The sequence below is a fragment of the Hyaena hyaena genome, unplaced genomic scaffold (genome assembly GCF_003009895.1).
Source record: "Hyaena hyaena isolate Hyena2069 unplaced genomic scaffold, ASM300989v1 scaffold_25, whole genome shotgun sequence".
In the NCBI taxonomy this organism is placed as follows: domain Eukaryota; kingdom Metazoa; phylum Chordata; class Mammalia; order Carnivora; family Hyaenidae; genus Hyaena; species Hyaena hyaena.
The window spans coordinates 1356806-1374938 of record NW_024080657.1 but is presented as its reverse complement, the minus strand read 5'-3'; the positions used below and the strand labels follow the sequence as shown (position 1 = coordinate 1374938).

The following is an 18133-nucleotide window of genomic DNA, read 5'->3' as shown; positions in this document are numbered from 1 at the left end:
CACCTCAACGGTGGAGAAGGGGCAGGCAGACAGATGTGTTCCAGGGGTCTGTCAGGGGACGGACGAAGTCTCAGAGCTCCTTCCAGGGGGTACAGGCAGGCATCTGGGGCAAGACGTGAGCTGGCTAGATCCTCCCAGCAGCAGTGGGGTTCTGCCATGGATTGGGAAGGAGCCAAGTGGCTGTGCAAATCAATACCGCCCATCTCTCGCTCCGAATCCATTCAACATAATTGCCTGGAAACTGATAACATTTTGCTTTCTTGCTCAGTTGCAGCCGCGCTCCTTACTCGAGGTTTCAGATGCAATTATCTGCCCCTGGAACACTCCACTACCCCCAAGCTTGTCTCTTGATCCATGCTTTGACGATCCCAAAGTGTTTGTGTCTTTCACCATAAACTGCCTCAAACCATTTCAGGAAGGAGGCGGAGTGCCCCTCTTTTGAGTGACAATTCAAGACACTTCCTCATTAAAAACTTAGATCTCTTTCAATGTGGAATGCTACTGCTGAAACAGTTTACAAACTGCCTTGGGACGTCAGTACTTCAGCGTTCTTAAATGACAAAGCAGAATGTTTAAGAACGGTAAAAGAGGGGCACCTGGGTGACTATGTTGCTTAAGCCTCTGACTCTTGGTTTTGGCTCAGGTTCCTGGAGTTGGAGCCCCATATCGGGGCTCTGTGCTCTCAGGGCAGAATATGCTTAAGATTCTCTCTCTCCCTCTCTCTCTGCCTCTCCCCTGCTCGCTCTTTCTCTCTCTCTCTCTCAAAGTAAATAAATACACTTAAAAAAGGTAAAAGATTTTCTTCGTAGGTGTTCAAAAGTGGCCTTGCTAGTTTGGGCACTTGAGACCTGACCTCTGTCATTAGCCGAAGTGCATCTGGAAAATTCTCATGGCATTCTTGTCATAGAGGCTGGCAAGAGGTGCCAACTAATGTAGATCAGGTGTCCATTTGCCCTGAATCCAGATGACCTCAATTAGATCTGAGAATTCACTTGTCGACACTGCAGAAAGCTAACTGATACTCATTAGGATAGATGATAAACCTTAAAGTATCTTTGGAACTCTCAAGCAGTTGTTGAGAATGCTGTTAGATTTGTAGTACGCTTAATTCAGTGGAATTCTGTCTCTGTAGACTGCTCGCATGGAATGTGTCTGTCCATAGTTATTTTATCCTTGGCGATACAACCTCTATTCTCATCGGACCATAGAGAGAATTCTTTGAGAGTCATTTCCCAACTTTGTCCAGTGGAAGTTTGCAACCCCATGGATTAGGCTCTCTCAGCCTAGAGGTTGCAATGGTGCCTTGAGCCATCTCTGGGGCACACGGTTTGCAGCAAATGTTGTGCATCCTGGTTGACCAGACTATACAGTTGCTCAGCCTCATTCCAAATAAGCTAAGGGTTACAGAATTTACTTGCCCTCCAAAGTCTGCCCTCGTATCAGGTTATTTTCAACTCCCGCAAACCACTGAATGTGCATAGGAAGGCGCCAACCGAGCAGGCATTCCTGTTTGTGTCCCTTTTTTTTATTTCCCTGGAGACCCAGTGACAAAGAGCAAACGCTCTCCGTGTTTCAGAACCGCTTCCCATGTGCAGGTGATGACTTCTGCAGCGCCCGCCCATGAATAGGGAGTTGAATGGGGAGCGCTGTGAATAGGGTATTGTATCTGGGGGGCTGCCTCAAAGAGCGGGCCTGGGAACTTTGAGGCCTGTTCTGAAGTGCCCACTCAGAAACCAATTTGATGGAGGACCATGGAAAAAAGGTCCTCCTCCTCCTCTCTGGACTCATTTCCTCAGCTGTAAAATGAAGACCGTGATACCTGCTCCAGAGGGCTGGTGAGAGGGTGGGCTGTGCAGGCCAGGGGAGCACAGGGGCTGTGGGATGAAGGAGAAGGGGCAGGAGGTGGGGAAGCCAAGGGAGAATTTCTCCAAGAGCAGGGGTTTGAGCTTTGCTCTAGAGGGAGTGGGCAACCAAGGGCTCTGAGCAGGGGGAATGAAGTGATTAGGGGCCTGGATGTGCCCAGGTCTTTAAAAGATCAGCAGTGGGCACCTGGATGGCTCAGTCAGTTGAGTTTCAGCTCAGGTCATGATCTCACAGTCATGGATTCAAACCCCGTGTCAGGCTCTACGCTGATGGTGTGGAGTCTGCTTAGGATTCTATCTCCCTCTCTCTGCCCCTCCCCTGCTCTCTCTCTCTCTCTCTCAAAAAGACATTTTTTTTTTTTTTTAATTTAAAGATCAGCAGCAAAGAAGGCAAGAAAGTCCAGCCAGGAGAGAGAAAAAAGAGGGCTTATGTTAACGGGCCTCCCTAACCTTCAAAGAACTCCCTGCTTAGGAAATTCCATTGCTAGAGAGGCAGCCTGGAACCGGACCGGGAGAAGGGGGGCCAGATGTGATATGGTGAAAAGGGCAGAAGACTGAAATCTTTTGTCTGGAGAACAAAGGCCTAAATCAGATGGAAAACTTTGTCATGTGGGTGAAGGTGCAGAAGCTGTGAGTGGCACAGCAGGTGGATGTCAAAGCCGGGGTGAGCGAGGGGTGGGCAGATGCCCCGTTCTCTTCTTTCCTCTAGCCCCAGTCCTTACCGGAAGAGTAGAAGCTTAACACGCCTTTTTGCACTTGACACGATGAGAAAAACTTCCTAACAAGAGGAGCTGCCCGGAAATAGCACATCCTGGCTTGGAGGTAGTGAGGTCCCTGTCACTCATCAGCAGAGAGTATTTGAACAGGACCTGGAGGATTGTTGGTCCGGGGAGCGAGGCCTGGAGGCCTGGAGGGCTGTTCCCTCCTGCTCTGGAGGTGCAGAGTCTCAAGTTGCTCTGAGCCACCTCTGCAGATGCTCCCTGGGTTAGTCAAGACCCTGGTGTCTGGTAGAAGGAGGCGATGCCCCAGTGCTGACCCAGCCTGCTGGAAACCACTCTTCAACAGGACAGGAGAGAGCATGGAAGACAGGGGTGAGGTTGGGCTCGGATGGGTTCCTGCCCGTCTCTGGGCTGGCTGCATCCCTGCAGGGGCCTGTAGCCCATGGAATGGATATTCTATTGAGGGTGGCAGAAGAGGTGGGGAGACCCAATTCCTAGGTAGTTGAGTCACCCCTGCTTCCACACTGGGCAGATCCGGGTTGACCGTGAAGTCTCCTCCCCCGCCGAGGCGGGCTCTTTCTCGCATTGCCTGCTCTTCCCCTAATTGCAGAGCACGGTGTCAGCAGGCCCCAATTAAGGGTAATTACATGATCTATTAGATGATTCTGCCGCACTGGCTCCCCAGGCTCCCTGGTCTCTTCCAAGGCTAAAACCCTTCAGCGAAATCGAAATGTTTGGAGCGGGAAGTATAGCTTTCCCTTTGCTCTGACTTCACACAGAATCAAACAGGATGAGAGCCCGCCCCCTCCAGAGGGTCTGGTCTGAGGTCATTGCAACAAAAATATTCGGGAGAATTTCTATGTGCCAAGCGACTCTCATCTCGTCTCAGCTTCACAAGGACCTTATGCAGTCAGTATAGTCATAGACCCCATTTTATGGTTAGGGAAACTGAGGCCCAGAAAGGAGAAGCCCCGTGTCCCGGGACACACACAGCTGGTGATGGTGGAGCCCAGATATGAACTGAGGTTTGTCTGACTCAGAGCCTGAGCTGTTGGCCCTGCTCACTGCGGTCAAGTGCCACAGTGGGTGGGGTAATTTAGGAGATAAGGGGAAAGCACCCCCCAACCCTTGCTGAGGCCTGAATCCCACGTATAATGCCTCACATCAAGGGGCAGTTTCACCAGTATCATTGATTTTCCATTCAACCCAATGGGGTCAGCAGGGTAGCTTATCATGCCCATTTTACAGATGCAGAAAATGACGTCAAAGCTTGTGACTGGCAAAAGCAGGACTTGAACGTAGGTCTGTCTAACTTCCAGAGTCTGGGTTCTTTTTCCTACCTCACCACTTCCAAACGACAAGGAATAAGGCTTGCATAGAGCCAAGCCCAGGGCTGGGCCCAGCCAGCAAAGCGCGTCCTTGTGGCTATGGCTCCCGTTGACCTTCTCCTTCTGTCGTTTTCCAGGAGCTACCGCAGGGGTGAAGGATGCCGCTCTGGGTGTTCTTCCTGTTGATCCTCACCCTCGGCAGTGGCTCCCACTGCTCCCCGCCACCCCTGCCCCTCAGGTGAGCACTCCTGCTGCCAGGGCCTAGATACTCAATGTCCCCAAACCATCCCTGCAACCCGGTGGGGGATGATTTAGGACATGCAGAGTAGAGCCCTAAGCTGGCCCCCAGCCATCTCCTCAGGCGGCCCCCACTGCCTATCTTGGGGAGGGGGGCAGATCTTGAGTCCCGGAGAAGCCTCCCCACCCTGGGTCCTACCCTCTCTGGGGCTGAGTAGGGCAAAGGGCAGAAGGATGTTACAGAGACATGGCGGGTCCCCCCACCCCACCCCTGTTTCCTCCCCTGGCCCTGCCACCCGGCCCTTTGACCTCTGACTCCTTCCCTATAGAACACCTCGCTATGCAGACGCCATCTTCACCAACAGCTACCGGAAGGTGCTGGGCCAGCTGTCTGCCCGCAAGCTACTGCAGGACATCATGAGCAGGCAGCAGGGGTAAGCAGAAATTCTAGCGACTGTTTTTCCATGCTTCTAAGCATCAGAGTTGGGAGGGACTTTTGGTCCCTTACCTGACACAGCATCTTCATTTCTGGATTTGCCATAGCAGAAAGGTCCTCATGCACAGCCCCAGCTTACCTCTAATTATGAATATGATTGTTGGACACCAACTATGTGCTTCTCCCCATGTTAGGCTCCAGCAGTAATAACATCAATAGTTACCATCTGATCGTGGTTCTGTGCTGGACACAGAGGCTCTGCCCTGGGACATTTACATACATTCAGGACAATGCTGGGCTCACAAGGAGCCCTTGGTAGTATTAGCCATTGCTCTTGGTACAAAGCAGGTACTGTTTACTCCCATCTGACAGGGCAGTTAATAGCTTCAAAAGGACACACACCAGGGAGCTAGGATCCAAAGAGCCTACATCAAAGCCTGTACATTTTTATTTTGAAAAAGTTTGGCACATACAGAAAAGCTGCAACAGTGGACTTCCACATCCACTTTCTCTATCTTCAGCAATTACTGATATTTTATCATATTTGCTTACACACGTGCACAAAAGCATGTACACTTTGTTATTACGTTGTTGAACCATTTGAGAGTTAACTGTGGTCATCACAACCGTTTGCCCTTAAATAGCTCTGCACAATGTTTCTGAACAGCTACAACAGAACATTCTCTGATATAATCATAGTGTAAGTATCACTTAGTGTATACATTCACATTTCACCAGTTTTCCCAAAATGTCCTTTATAGCGATTTTTAATTTTCCTGATCCAGGATCCAGTATGGATTGCATTTAATTGTCATGTCTCTTTAGCTTCTTTTAGTCTGGAACTGTTCTTCAGTCTATCATGACATTGACTTTTTTTTTAGTCAAGGTTAAATATTATTTATAGAGCATCCCTACATCTCTCATATTGGGTTTGTCTGATACTTCCTCATGATTAGATTCAGGTTATGCATTCATAACAGTGATATTGTTCCTTCTTGGTGCATTATATCTGGAGGCACATGATGTCGATTTGTCCCATTACTGGTGATGGTAACTTTAATCACATAGTTAACATGACGTCTGCCAGGTTTCTCCTCTGTAAAGTTAACATTGTCCCTTTATAATTAATAAGCAATCTTTGGGGAGGTAATTTGTAAATCTGTATTTCACAGCCTATCCTCTTCACTACTAGATCAAGTGACTTCCTAAGTGTTGCTGACTCTAATTCAGTTGGGTGGAAGAGTCCACGCCAGACATTGGAATGGGTATAAGGACACACCTGTTCTGCTTACTTGCCCTGGCCTTTCCCAGGCTTCTCCACACCCTACTCGAATAGCAGCCTCAACTGCTGCTCTTTTTCTAATCTAACAGAGAGAGAAACCAGGAGCAAGGAGCAAAGGTACGGCTTAGTCGTCAGGTGGACAGCGTGTGGGCAGGCCAGAAGCAGATGGCATTGGACAGCATTCTGGTGGCCCTGCTGCAGCAGCACAGGTAGGAATGTGTGTGCGTGTGTGTGTGCGTGTGTGTGTGCGTGTGTGTGTGTGTGTGTAGTCAGGGAACTCACAGGCTTCCTTCCCCATGGGTTGCCAGGAAAAAGAAAGAATCTCCTCCTCTCCAAAGGCACGGGGCTCTGCCAAGCAAACTGGGATGCTTGTGTTCCCCTGGGTATCAGGGAAGGTCAGGGAGTGCTCTCAGCTTGCAGAGGAGGGAAACTGAAGGAAAGAGGGGCAGCAGTTGGCCCCAAGTCAGGGACTGGCAGGCCATATCCAAGACCCGTTGGCTTCCCTTCTTCACACAGAGTTCCATTCACAGACATGGTCCCCAGGGATGACACAATTGTTTGCGGAGAGATTCTGTTGTATTTTTGAGCCTGATTTTAACTGTGAGCACAAACATGTCCCAGCATGGCTCTGCCGGTCACTTCTGGACAAGCCTATTAAGCAAATCCATTCCCAGCAGAGCTCTCCGTGTGCTCCCTCACCTTCTTCCCAGCCTAATTAGACACCAAGAGCCCAGAGATCTCACCAACCACAGTCCTGTGGAGACACGAGCAGCAGGCAGATGGGCAGGCTACAGGAGGGGCGAGAACCAGCTTGGGAAACACACACAGCAAGTTGCCTTCCTTGTTCCCCCCTTTGTGAAGGGAGGAAGGGCTCCAATCACCTCAAAGGACCCTAAGACTAGAATTCGAAGAATAGTGTTTCCCCCAAGCAGCCCACGCTGGGATTAGGTCATCAATCACCTGCTTTAGGGCTCCCGCCAGGCTCCAGTGGGATAGGGTAGAGTGGCCCCAACGAGGGCCAAGTCCTAAGAATTCTGGTTGTGTTCCTGCAGGTTAAAAGCCAGGGACAGTCGCAGAGCTCAAAGTCACAGAGCAGGCAGGAAGGGGCCTGGAGGCTGCTTCAGACATTGCTCTCCTTGGGGCACTTGGGTGGCTCAACTCCCTCCAGCTTAAGGGTTGCAAATCCCAGGACCTCCCGGTGGGCCTGAGGACACGGAACAGAAGAATGAATTCTTAGACCTCAGGGTAGAATGACTTGGAAGATGGCATATCTGTGCAACCACCATACTTTATGACCATCTAATGGCCCTGTGAGGAAACCGAGATTCAGAATTATCTGTCCTCTCCCTGCAAAAGTCATCCCATGACTACTACACTCTAGGCTCCGGGCTGAGGGTACAGCAGTGAATAGGACAACAGTGGCCCCTGCTCTTGTGGAATTCACTGACGTGCTGAGGCAGACAGAAGTTAAGCAAGTACCCAAACAGTGGATTATTTAATCTGTGATAAATGGTAAGAGACATAAGGGGTGTGGTTGAACGTACGTGCCAGAAGGAAGAACCTGATCTAACCCTGTCTGGGGATTAGAGGTGGCTACTTCAAGAGGAAGTAACTGGCCCAGGATCTCCGTGGGAGCGGGCTAGCAGAGCTGGAGCTGAGACTGACTTTCGCGGTGCTGGAACCCAGGGGGATCCTTCCCTTCATCCCACATTGCCTCTTCCAGAACCCCAACGGCTAGTCTTGACATGGGAGCACCTGTCACCCTCCTTCCTGGTGTCTTGCCCAAACTCCCCCTTGCTCCGGTCTCCCTAGTTGAACTTTATCTTTCTTTCTGCAACAGGAATTCCCAAGGATGAAGATCCCACCAGTGTTTTATGCTACCTGCAGCCAAAACACAACTGCATCCAGTTAATCCTATTTAATTTCTGACCTACTTTTTCCTTCATAAATACAATAAAATTCCCCCATACTGTTCTGCATCTCAATTTCCTTTTATCTTCTGCCTAATTTTTTACGTGTTTTATACAGTTACATCTCCCAAAGAGGTATTACAAGGTATTCTACAGAAATAGCTAACATTTACCAAGTACGTGCAGTGCCAGCCGGGAAGCTTCATGCATTGAATCTCATATGCTCCTCACACAGCCTAATGGGAGGTATCAATATCCTTATCTCACAGACAAAGCCCTGGGGCACAGAAAAGGTAACTCAACTGCCAAGGTCACTGCTGATGAGTGAGAGCACAGAAATTCAAACACAGGCAGGCCAGTTCAGAACCAGGCTCTAAACCACATCCCTCCACTCTGGGCCAGTTATCCTTCATCCACTGGTGACTTGTTCATCCATGAGCAATATCATTTACTCACTCAACAAATATTTGTAGAGTACCCACTATGTGCCAGGCATGGTTCTAGGCACTGGGAATACAACTGTGAGCAAACAGGCAAAGTACCTGGTCTCCTAGACCTTATATTCTAATGAGGGGGAAGAATAATAAAAAGAAGTAAATAAAGAAATGTTAGATGGTGGCAGTTGCAGAGGAGAAACATTTAAGGGGTTGAAGAGTGTGGAAGGGCATTTCTGTATCTAGAATCCACACTTGTGCTGTGCTGTGGTCAGGGAAGGCCTCAACGAGGGGGTGACATTTTGAGTTAAGGGCTAAAGGAAGAGAGGAGGTTGGCTTTGTGCATATCTGGGTAAAGAACATTCCAAGCAGAGTGAAAACCCAACACCAAGGTCGTAAGGCAAGAGCATGGAAGGAGAAAGAACAAGGAGGTCGGTGTGGCTAGCCAGAATATCGTAGGGGTGTGAGTGGAAGGAGAAGAGGCTGAAAGAGAGTTGGTGGACAGCTTGTGGGGATCTTCAGAGGCCATGGTAAGGCCTTGGGATCTCACTCTTGGCGAAATGGGAGCTGTCACTGAATTTAAGCAGAAGAATTACATGATCTGACCTGAATTTAAAGTCACTCTGAGAGAGGGTCAAATTTTGGATACTTTCTTAGGGGAGTACTAATTTGCTGATGGATAGGGTGTGGGGATTGGAATGAAGTCAAGAATGACTCCAAAGTTTTTGGCCTGAGTCACTGGAAGGATGGAGTTGCCATTTAGGAGCTTTGGGAAGGAGAATTAGAAGCTGGGGGCAGAATTAGGTGTTTGGGTTTGGATCTGTTGAGTCTGAGATGCCTCTTGACAGTACAAGGGAGGATGTTAAATAGGCACCTGGATATACAAGTCTGGAGTCAGGAGGGAGGTCTGGGCAGCTGGTTTGGTTTGGCAGCCATTACCATTTATATGGTCTTGAAAGTTGGGATAGATCACCCAACTTGAAAGTAGGTTAGATCACCAAGGAAGAACAGAAAGCATAGAGAAGAGGTCCAAGGACTGACCCCAGGGCATCCCTACATCTAAAGTTTGGCAGAGAGATGAGGAGCTAGTGCAGGAGAATAAGAAAGAGCAGGCAGTGAGATAGCAAGAAAACTACAAGAGAGGAATTCTAGAAGCCAACTGAAGACAGTGTTTCAAGAAGGGAGTAACCTAGTGTACCAAATGCTGCTGATGGGTCAAGGCAGTTGAGAATTGACCAAGGTAGGGATAATGGAAGCCCTGATGACATTAGCAAGAACAAATTAGGTGCAGTGGTGGAGGCATAAGTCTGACTCGAGTGGATTCAAGAGCAAATGGTAGGGGAGGAATCAGAGCAGATAGTTACATGCCTGGCTGTCCAATATGGTAGCCATTAGCCATATGTGGCTACTGAACACTTGAAATGTGTCCAGTACAAGCTGAAATGGGCTGTAAGTGTAAAATAGACACCGATTTCAAAGACAGTATAAAAAACAGAATACAAAATACCACTATGTTTTTTTATACTGGTTATACATTAAATAATGTTTTAGATATACTGGGTTAAATAAGATATTAAAATTAATTTCACCTGTTTCTCTTTTACTTTTTTTCTAAATATCTTTCTTTAAAAAAAACAAAAAACAAAAACTGGGGCGCCTGGGTGGCTCAGTCAGTTGAGTGTCTGACTTCCGCTCAGGTCATGCTCTCGTGGTTCATGAGTTTGAGGCCCATACCGGGCTCTGTACACAGAACCTGGAGCCTGCTTCGGATTCGGTGTCTCCATCTCTCTACCCCTCCCCGACTTGCACTCTGTCTCTCTCTCTCAAAAATAAGTAAACATTTTAAAATTTTTAAAAAAGAAAATTTATTCTTTAAAAATTTTTATTTATGTATGTATTTATTAATTTATTTAAGTAACATCTACACTCACTGCGGCTCTTGAACTCACAACCCTGATACCAGGAGTCCCATGTTCCACCGAGTAAATGAACCAGGTGCTCCTCTTTTTTTTTTTTTTTAATGTTTTTATGGTGGTTACTAGAAAATTTAAAAATCACATATGTGGCTTGCATTATATCTCTATGAAGTAGTGCTGGAAGAGGTAGTTCTTTTGAGGTTTAAAAAAATTTTTTTAATGTTTACTCATTTTTAAAAGAGAGAGAGAGGGAGAGAGAGAGTAAGTCAGGGAGGGGCAGAGAGAGAGGGAGACACAGAATCCAAAGAAGGCTCCAGACTCTGAGCTGTCAGCACAGAGCCCGACACGGAGCTCAAACCCACGAACCTTGAGATCATGACCTGAGCCAAAATCAGATGCTTAACTGACTGAGCCACCCAGGCTCCCTTGAGATTTTACTGTAAAGGGGAGCAAAGTACTGAAGCCACTGACCACAGGTACCTAGGTCAGTGGTTATTCAGCTTTTTCTATTTGTGAACCATTTCACCTGGGCCACATACCCCCACATATCACCTACCTTACACATGCCTCTTAGAGTCCATCAACTTTCCGGGGAGATAAATTTTTCTATATTTTGCTTTGAGCAATAGTTACACCAGTGTAGTTAGATATCAGTTGTACACTTAAAATTTGTGTATTTTGCTGTAAGTAAAAAACCAAAACAAAACAAAAAAAAACAACATGAAAAGTCCAGATGATGGGACATCTGTTTTGATTAAAAGTACAAGAAGAATCGCAGCATTTTGAAGTTGATGGGGACCCAGGGACCAGCAATCCCCCACTCCCAGCCATTCTGCAGTGGGGGACATCCAGCACTGACCTCGGGCCTGGCAGGCAGGTCTCCTGTCTCCCTGCACCAGAACTGTAAAGCCAGCTTGCTTCTTCACAGGGTTTAGACCACCTGCTTTCCCTGAGAGCCCCCATTGTTCCCTCCAAGAAAGAATGTCAGGCGTGGGAAAGGCTCTGCAGGGGACCACTGTGGCGGCTCTGCTGAGGAGCCCATACCAACAATGGGGGACAAAAGCCGCCTCCAGAGGAGAAGGCTGGCCATTGAGGGCTGGCAGTCTACTTCAACCAAGAGAGGCAGGCAGGCCGAGAACCTGCCAAGGAAGGAGAACAAAGGAGGAGGCTGCTGAATGGTGGGCTCACCATGGCCAGCCCGAGGCCCCTGCCTTCCCCCAGACCCACCTGCTCATCTCTTTCCTCCACCCCAACAAAAACAAAAACTGAGGACTCTCCCAACTTCCAATTAGTTTTTCAAATGAAATAATGACCATTGGGACTCACTGCTACTTGTGGTTTTCAAGGCGAATACAATTATAAAGGAAAAGACCATGATGGCAACAATCCCGGTGCTTTATCAACATTAACTACAACACTAATGGTGTATTAAAAGACTTCACCCCTCCCCACAGAAGGGCGGGGAGCTTCCCATTCCCATATGGGTCCTACTTAAGACCCAGTGTTATTTTTTCCCTCCTAAAGAAATGCTCTAATCAATGGGGGACTTGTCGCTTTTAATAATAATCCCTTATGTTTGTATTAACTTAAAGTTCACAAAGAGGTTTCCCATCCATGACTTCATTTGCTCCCTCCCACGGCCCTCTGGAGAAAGGCGGGGTGGGGCGGCCTCACAGAGGTCAGGCGCCCCAGCTAGGTCCCACGGGCGCCGGGGGAGCAAAGCTGGGAACTGAGTGCTCATTCCACGCACCGCTCTTCAGTGGTTTCATGGTTTCAGGTCCCTCAGGAAATGCGAGCTGGGGAACCGAGTGCATTAAACAATCAAAGAAACACGTGGACCTGGTACACACTGCTTACTCTGACCTACGAAGGACACACAGGAAGTGCCAGTGATACTGACACCCACGCTGATCCGAGCCCATATTGAGTCAAGGCTAAGTGCCATCCCAGTGGGATGCGTTTTGGATGGGACCTCATTTAATCCTTAAAAAGCTCTCAGAGGGAGTATCCCCATTTTTACTGATGGGAAACTAAGGCCCTGAGGGATAGAGAGAGACAAAGAGCTAATCAAGCAGGTCAGCGGGACTCTAAACCACCATGTTTAATACTCTTTAGTGAGAGCCAGGCTCAGCACGACTACAATGTCAAAGAAAAGCCAGAGCTACATAGTAAAAATAGTAAGATTTCATTCAGGACTACTGCACTAGGGCAAAAGAGACCCTGGCACAGAACCGGGCTCAATTCAGAATACACCATCGGCAAGTGGGAATTTATAGCCGAGGAGCAGGATGGGGATCGGTGGATGGCTTCTGGCTAAATGGACCTAATAAGATCCCTGCTGAAGACAGGCCAGGGTGATCAGACATCACCTCTGACCTGGGGGGTTGGTAGAGGATGAAGGACCTAATCAGATATCGAGGTGGGGGGGTATGTTCTCGTTAGACTGACTTAGCAGAATTCCTGCTTAAACTAGATTTTACAAGAAATGCAGAGACGGGTCTAGGAGAAGTTTCGGGAGCCTAAGAGACTGAAATACAGAGAACAAACTGAGGATTCCTGGAGGGGTGTTGGGTGGGAGGTTGGGCTAATCGGGCGGTGGGCATTAAGGAGGGCACTTGTTGGGATGAGCACCGGGTGTTGTAGGTAAGTGGTGACTCATTAAATTCTATTCCTGAAATTATTATTACACTCTGTTCTATCCCAGCATAAAATTCAAGTTGCCTAAAACTTGCCATTGGTCCTAAAATAAAATCTGTAACCTTTACCACAGCCTTTCAAAGCTATACTTGTTCTGGGTTCCAAGGATACTCTCCTCTTTGCTAACTACACCCTAGTTACGCTGGCCTGTCTTCAGGTCGAATATGCCGTGCCAAGCTCTTGCCTCAGTGCCTTTGTGGATGTTGACCCTATGCCCAGAGTGTTCTCTCCTGGCTCTGCACAGGCTCCCTCTTATCTTTCAGGTGTCAAATTAGCCTTCCCAACCCCTCTAGGTGAAAGGTGCTTCCTTGAAAGCCCTTCAGACTGGCAGTCTGTCTCCCCTGTCCCCTCCAACTGTAAGTGGATCAAGGTCAGGGAACTGTCTGCCTTGCTCTCTGCTATGGCTCAACACAGCACAGAGCCTGGCACATAGCAAGTCTGCTGTGCTTTACTCCCCAGCTCCTCTCTGGGTCCACAGGCCAGCCCTCAATCAGCTTGGAAGCTGTCTTCTGACCTCCTTTCCTGCAGCCACTGTACTTCTGTCCTCGGGCTTTACCCTTCTCTACACCTCCGTCGGTCGCCTCGTTGGTCTGTCTTCCAGAACTGTACACATGTGGTTATAGGTGTGAAAGTCCCAGCCGGGTGGGCTCCCTCTGTGGTCATCCTCCCCCGCCCCTGAGCTGTTGCAGTGCCGGCCTGAGGAGGGACACAAGGAGGCACTCTAGAGTCCAATATTGCCTTTTCCCCATAGAGTGGGACGAGAAACAAAAAGTTAACAGCAAGGAAGGCTTCCAAAGTCATAGTCTACAAGAGCCAGGCACGTGAAATTGGCAGGTGGAACAGCACAGGCACCGTGGGGAGCGGCACGGACACCTGTGGGGATGGAGCTCCGGCAAACGAGACAGCAGGCCCCACCGACAGGGAGTTGCTGTTGTTCGGCTCCAGCTGACTGTTGCCACGTAGCAATCAGGCCCAATGCCACGGGTTCGGATTTTCTTAAGAGAATCAAAAGCCCAGGGAGCCTGGGTAGCTCAGTCGGTTGAGGGTCGGACTCTTGATTTCAGCTCAGGTCATGATCCCAGGGTCATGGGATTGAATTCTCTGCTCCACCCCCACCCCTATCCCTCTTCCTCACTCACATGCTCTCTCTCTAAAAACAAAAATAAAAAATGAAAAATAAAAAAAGAGAATCCAGAACCCAAAACCTATATTTTTATTACTTTCTCAATGTGTTAAATGTGAGCAGCTTATTCCATTTTTGAGAAAACATTATGGATCAAATAAAACCTATCCAGGGAAGCCTGGGTGGCTCAGTCGGTAAAGCGTCCGGCCTCAGCTTAGGTCATATCTCCCAGTTCATGAGATTGAGCCCCACATCGGGCTCTGTGCTGACAGCTCAAAGCCTGGAACCTGCTTCAGATTCTAAGTCTCTCTCTCTCTCTCTGCCCCTCCCCTGCTCATGCTGTCTGTCTCTATCTCAAAAATAAACAAACATTTTTAAAAAATCTGTTTTTTTTTAAAAAAAAAACAACCTATTCATGGGCCACCTTTGGTTGCAGCCTCTGGGAAAGGTGAGGCCTTCTTTCCGTGTTGGAGGTCCCCCTAAATTGCCTCACATCACTGTCTCTCACTTGTAGAAGCCCATTCAGAAGTAGTCCAAAGTTTCAGAATCTCTTTTTCCCCCAGTCAAAAATCCCAATTTCCTCACTGTAGTGAAATCCAACTTGTATTGGAATACAATCTGATTTAAATCATTTCTGCCTCCCAATTCAATAAATACCGTTAGGATTACCTGCATTTCAAAAGCAATCTAAATGTAATTATGGTGTTTCAATTAATAGAATCAGAGGTAATGAGCAAAAGTACGTAACTACGGGCTAAGTGGGGAAGGTGCGAGGACTTCAGTTGCATGAAGCTCCTTCAGTCATATGACGTAAGCATGGTCATTACCTGTCTTCTACGGAAAAGAAGGCTTAGAGAACTTAAGCCACTGGCCCAATGTCCCTCACCCTAACAACTGGTGACAGCACCTCTGCTAACACTGAAGACTAAATATTTAACCATATTATTCAATATTTCTTTTCTGTGTGATATTATATAACCTCCAGGTAACGGTGGAGCGGGACACAACTTCAAAAGGGACGTCTCTGAGATAAGTGTCCCTCTGAGGGCCTAAGAATACTCATGTGGCCCGCCTCCTTTTAAGACAATTCCTCCCTTTCCCCACTGCATGCCGAGCCCATACTTTGATGGCAAGAGCAGAGGGGTCTTCAGATATCAACAGGGCTCCTTTGCATACAGACGGTGCCCACAACCGAGGAAGAAAACATGCTCACTTTTCCAGGCAATTCTCAGTCCTGGTAGGAACGAGGCAAAAAGGACTAATGTAAAAAAGGCCCGGAGAGATACCTTGGCCACCTGATCAAGGATACTCCCCACCCACGTCCTCACGTACGTGCCCCGCGGATCCCACCAGCCCAAGCGTACTAGAACAGACTCTCAATCAGGCCGCTGTTCCTGTTATTCTCTTTATTCCAAAAGATTAATTACAAATTTCGACTTTTCAACTTTCCGAACGCAACCAACATCTGGCGAAGTTAGGACTATGCCCAGCCTCTCGCTAAGGCGCCACGCCAAAGAAACGGGATGTCTGGGCTCACAGGTGTGCGCGCTGTACTGGGGAAATAGAAAAACAACAAGCAAACATATAACCACAATTCTGACTTTTTTTTTGTTTAAATAAAGTTTCTTCATTCCTCTTTACAAACTGTGAATTGTTCTCGACTCCTTTTCTTGATATTCATCTCAGCCTTCAAAATGTCCTTCCTTCTCTGGCACTAGTGTGCTGTTCTGAAAGAAAATGGAGACAAACACCAAATTACTGAAGGTTTCAGTTCACTGTTACAGTTCCTAACTGGTGACAACAGAGAGGCCAAGGTTCTCTGCCATTTTAAGATCCTATTTATATAGGAATAATCATTAATCTATTCATTCTATTTATTTATGCGCCATCTCATTTCACCAGAGATTGGGAGATGGCTAGTTCCAGCTAAAGCTGATGGTAACTTAAATATAAACAGCACAAACCTGACGACTAGGAAAGAAAGTGGCACGTGGAGCTCTGACATGAGGTAATTCCAGGCACACCTCTCACAGTGCAAGGCCAGAAAGACAGTGTAAATGTCAACTGGGGGAAGGACAAGGAATAAAGAATGTCCATCTCCACTTTCCCACACTTCAGGTCTGCCACCCAGCACGGGGGCCCTCACCTAGCTCGGATGATGACATTCTGGCCACTCAGTATAGAAACCCGTACCACAATCCTATCATGCAGGACTCCAGTCATGTTCCTGCCAATGGTTGGTGTCTAAACCGAAGAATGATCCTCAAAGGTGGGACTCAGCTCGCAGAAAAATTTTAAGAGGAGACAAAAATTCCTCAATCTCTGTTTCTTCTTCCCCCATGGCGGCCCCACCCTAGACTCTACGAACGGACGATGAGAACGGAAATGACAATCTGGACAGCCGCTGTGCAAGTAGGAGGGTGAAGCAGCAAACAGGTATTTCGGGCAGTGCCAGCAAGCAGAGGCACCACACCAACGCACACGCCGTCGCCAGCGGGCGGTCACACCCAGCGGCGAGGGCTGACGTGATGGCGATGCAGCCTTGCAGAATGGTGCACTCCAAGCCAATTAATCCACGGTTCCGAGGGGCACACACGGGCAGGGAACTAATCCTGAGGGCTGAAGGGAGTGCCCCAACCCCCTGCCAACATCCAGAGGTTCCCAGGCACACTAAAATGTGCGTGCTCCGAAACGACCACATGGAGAGGGGACAAGGACTGTAACTTCTTGGCCACGAAGTTATACCCCCTATTGTGCCTCATCGAATCAATGTCTGTCCTCAGATCCAAAGCACTTAACTACCGGACTTTCCATTAAAATACTAGGCCCCGACCTCTGAAGTCCCAAACATCCACATGATCAAGGATCTTTCCTCTCTCTCAAACAGTGTGATTTGGGGGTAGCAGCAGCATGAGGGGAGACTATCTAAATAGCAAGGAAAAAAAAATCAATCCAGAGTTATTTTGAAGAGTTCAAGAGCTCAATATTTAGCAGAAAGAACTAGTTCTGAAAGTAAAATCTCAGAACACCTCTAATGCAGGACAAAACCAACGGGGTATGTTAGGGAATGGGGGAGGAGACAAGGGAGTGGCCACTCAGGGGAACTTTCAGGAGTGTGGAAATAGTCTTTATCTTGAATTGAGGTGGTGTTTACATGACTGTGTAAATCTGTCAAGATTCACAGATTGTACTCAAAAAGGGCAACTTTTACTGAATATAAATTATACCTCAATTAAACCTGAAAAAACAAAACCAGGACAAATGTGGTCTTTCTATATTGAGGATCAGATGCGCCAGCTTATGCTCACACATCAGTGAAAAGGCTCTACATCCCATGCTTTTGTTGATCTCTCCAATCTGCAGAGGATTAAAAATTAGATGGCTCCGCTGCCATGGCAGGGAAAGACATTTCCGAGGCAAGGGATCAGGGAACATGACTTGAAAATTCAAATCCTCTCTTCTATATGCTGGTCTAGTACAGGTGTCAGCAAATGATGCCCCTTGGTTCAAATCCAGCCCACCACCTGTTTTTGTAAATAAAGTTTTATTGGAACACAGCCATGCTCATTTGTTTACTTCATCTACAGCTGCTTTCACATTACAGTGACAGAACTGTGTAGCTGTGACAAAGACCATATGGCCTGCAAAGCCTAAAATACTATCTTTCCAGAAAACTTTTGCTGATCTCTAGTCTAGAGGAGCTGATCAATGAAGCACATACTCTCTCTCCTTCCCTCCCTTCACCTTGCCTTCGCCTCCATCCCCAACCTGGGATTAATACCTAGGAAAATGGGTGATATTTCACTTGACATTTTAGTCACACAGGGAGCAGCCCTGAACTACACTCTGAGTTCTAGAAACCAGGGTTCTGATGCTGGCTTGAGCTATGGCCACTGGTCCTTTGCAACAGAGAGTATCACCAAACCACGCTATTTGGCCCAATCAAGGATTACTGCTACAAAAAGGCCTAGAAACAGTGACAAGGTGTGCCAGGATTTGCCACGGGACCATCATTTAATGAATTTCGATGTTCTGAATGGGGTCCCCTTCCAAGAAGTCCAAGGTTGCATCTGCCTTATCCTTAACTCTGCCTTCCTATAAACATAGAAAAAGGGGCTGCTATCAAATACCCCATGGACATAGGGAGGATGGAGTCTAATGTAGACAAAGCCAGGTCAAATTACCCCAT

The 18133-nt window shown here is 47.8% G+C and overlaps 2 protein-coding genes across 3 annotated transcripts in view; one reads left to right on the top strand and one right to left on the bottom strand.

Annotated features, from left to right (window-relative positions):
* Positions 1-4067: 4067 nt before the first annotated feature.
* On the top strand, positions 4068-7788 carry GHRH (growth hormone releasing hormone). Its single transcript, XM_039227058.1, has 4 exons — positions 4068-4147; positions 4476-4580; positions 5954-6073; positions 7705-7788. The coding sequence occupies exons 1-4, from the start codon at positions 4068-4070 to the stop codon at positions 7718-7720; spliced, it is 321 nt and encodes a 106-aa protein (XP_039082989.1). The 3' UTR covers positions 7721-7788.
* A 7547-nt stretch (positions 7789-15335) lies between these two features.
* RPN2 (ribophorin II) overlaps positions 15336-18133 on the bottom strand; it is a 57723-nt gene continuing 54925 nt past the window's right edge. For both annotated transcript variants that reach the window (XM_039227113.1, XM_039227114.1), the window contains one exon: positions 15336-15671. In XM_039227113.1, coding sequence (XP_039083044.1) covers positions 15659-15671 — 13 coding nt within the window. In that variant the 3' untranslated portion in view covers positions 15336-15658. The remainder of the gene's footprint in view (positions 15672-18133) is intronic.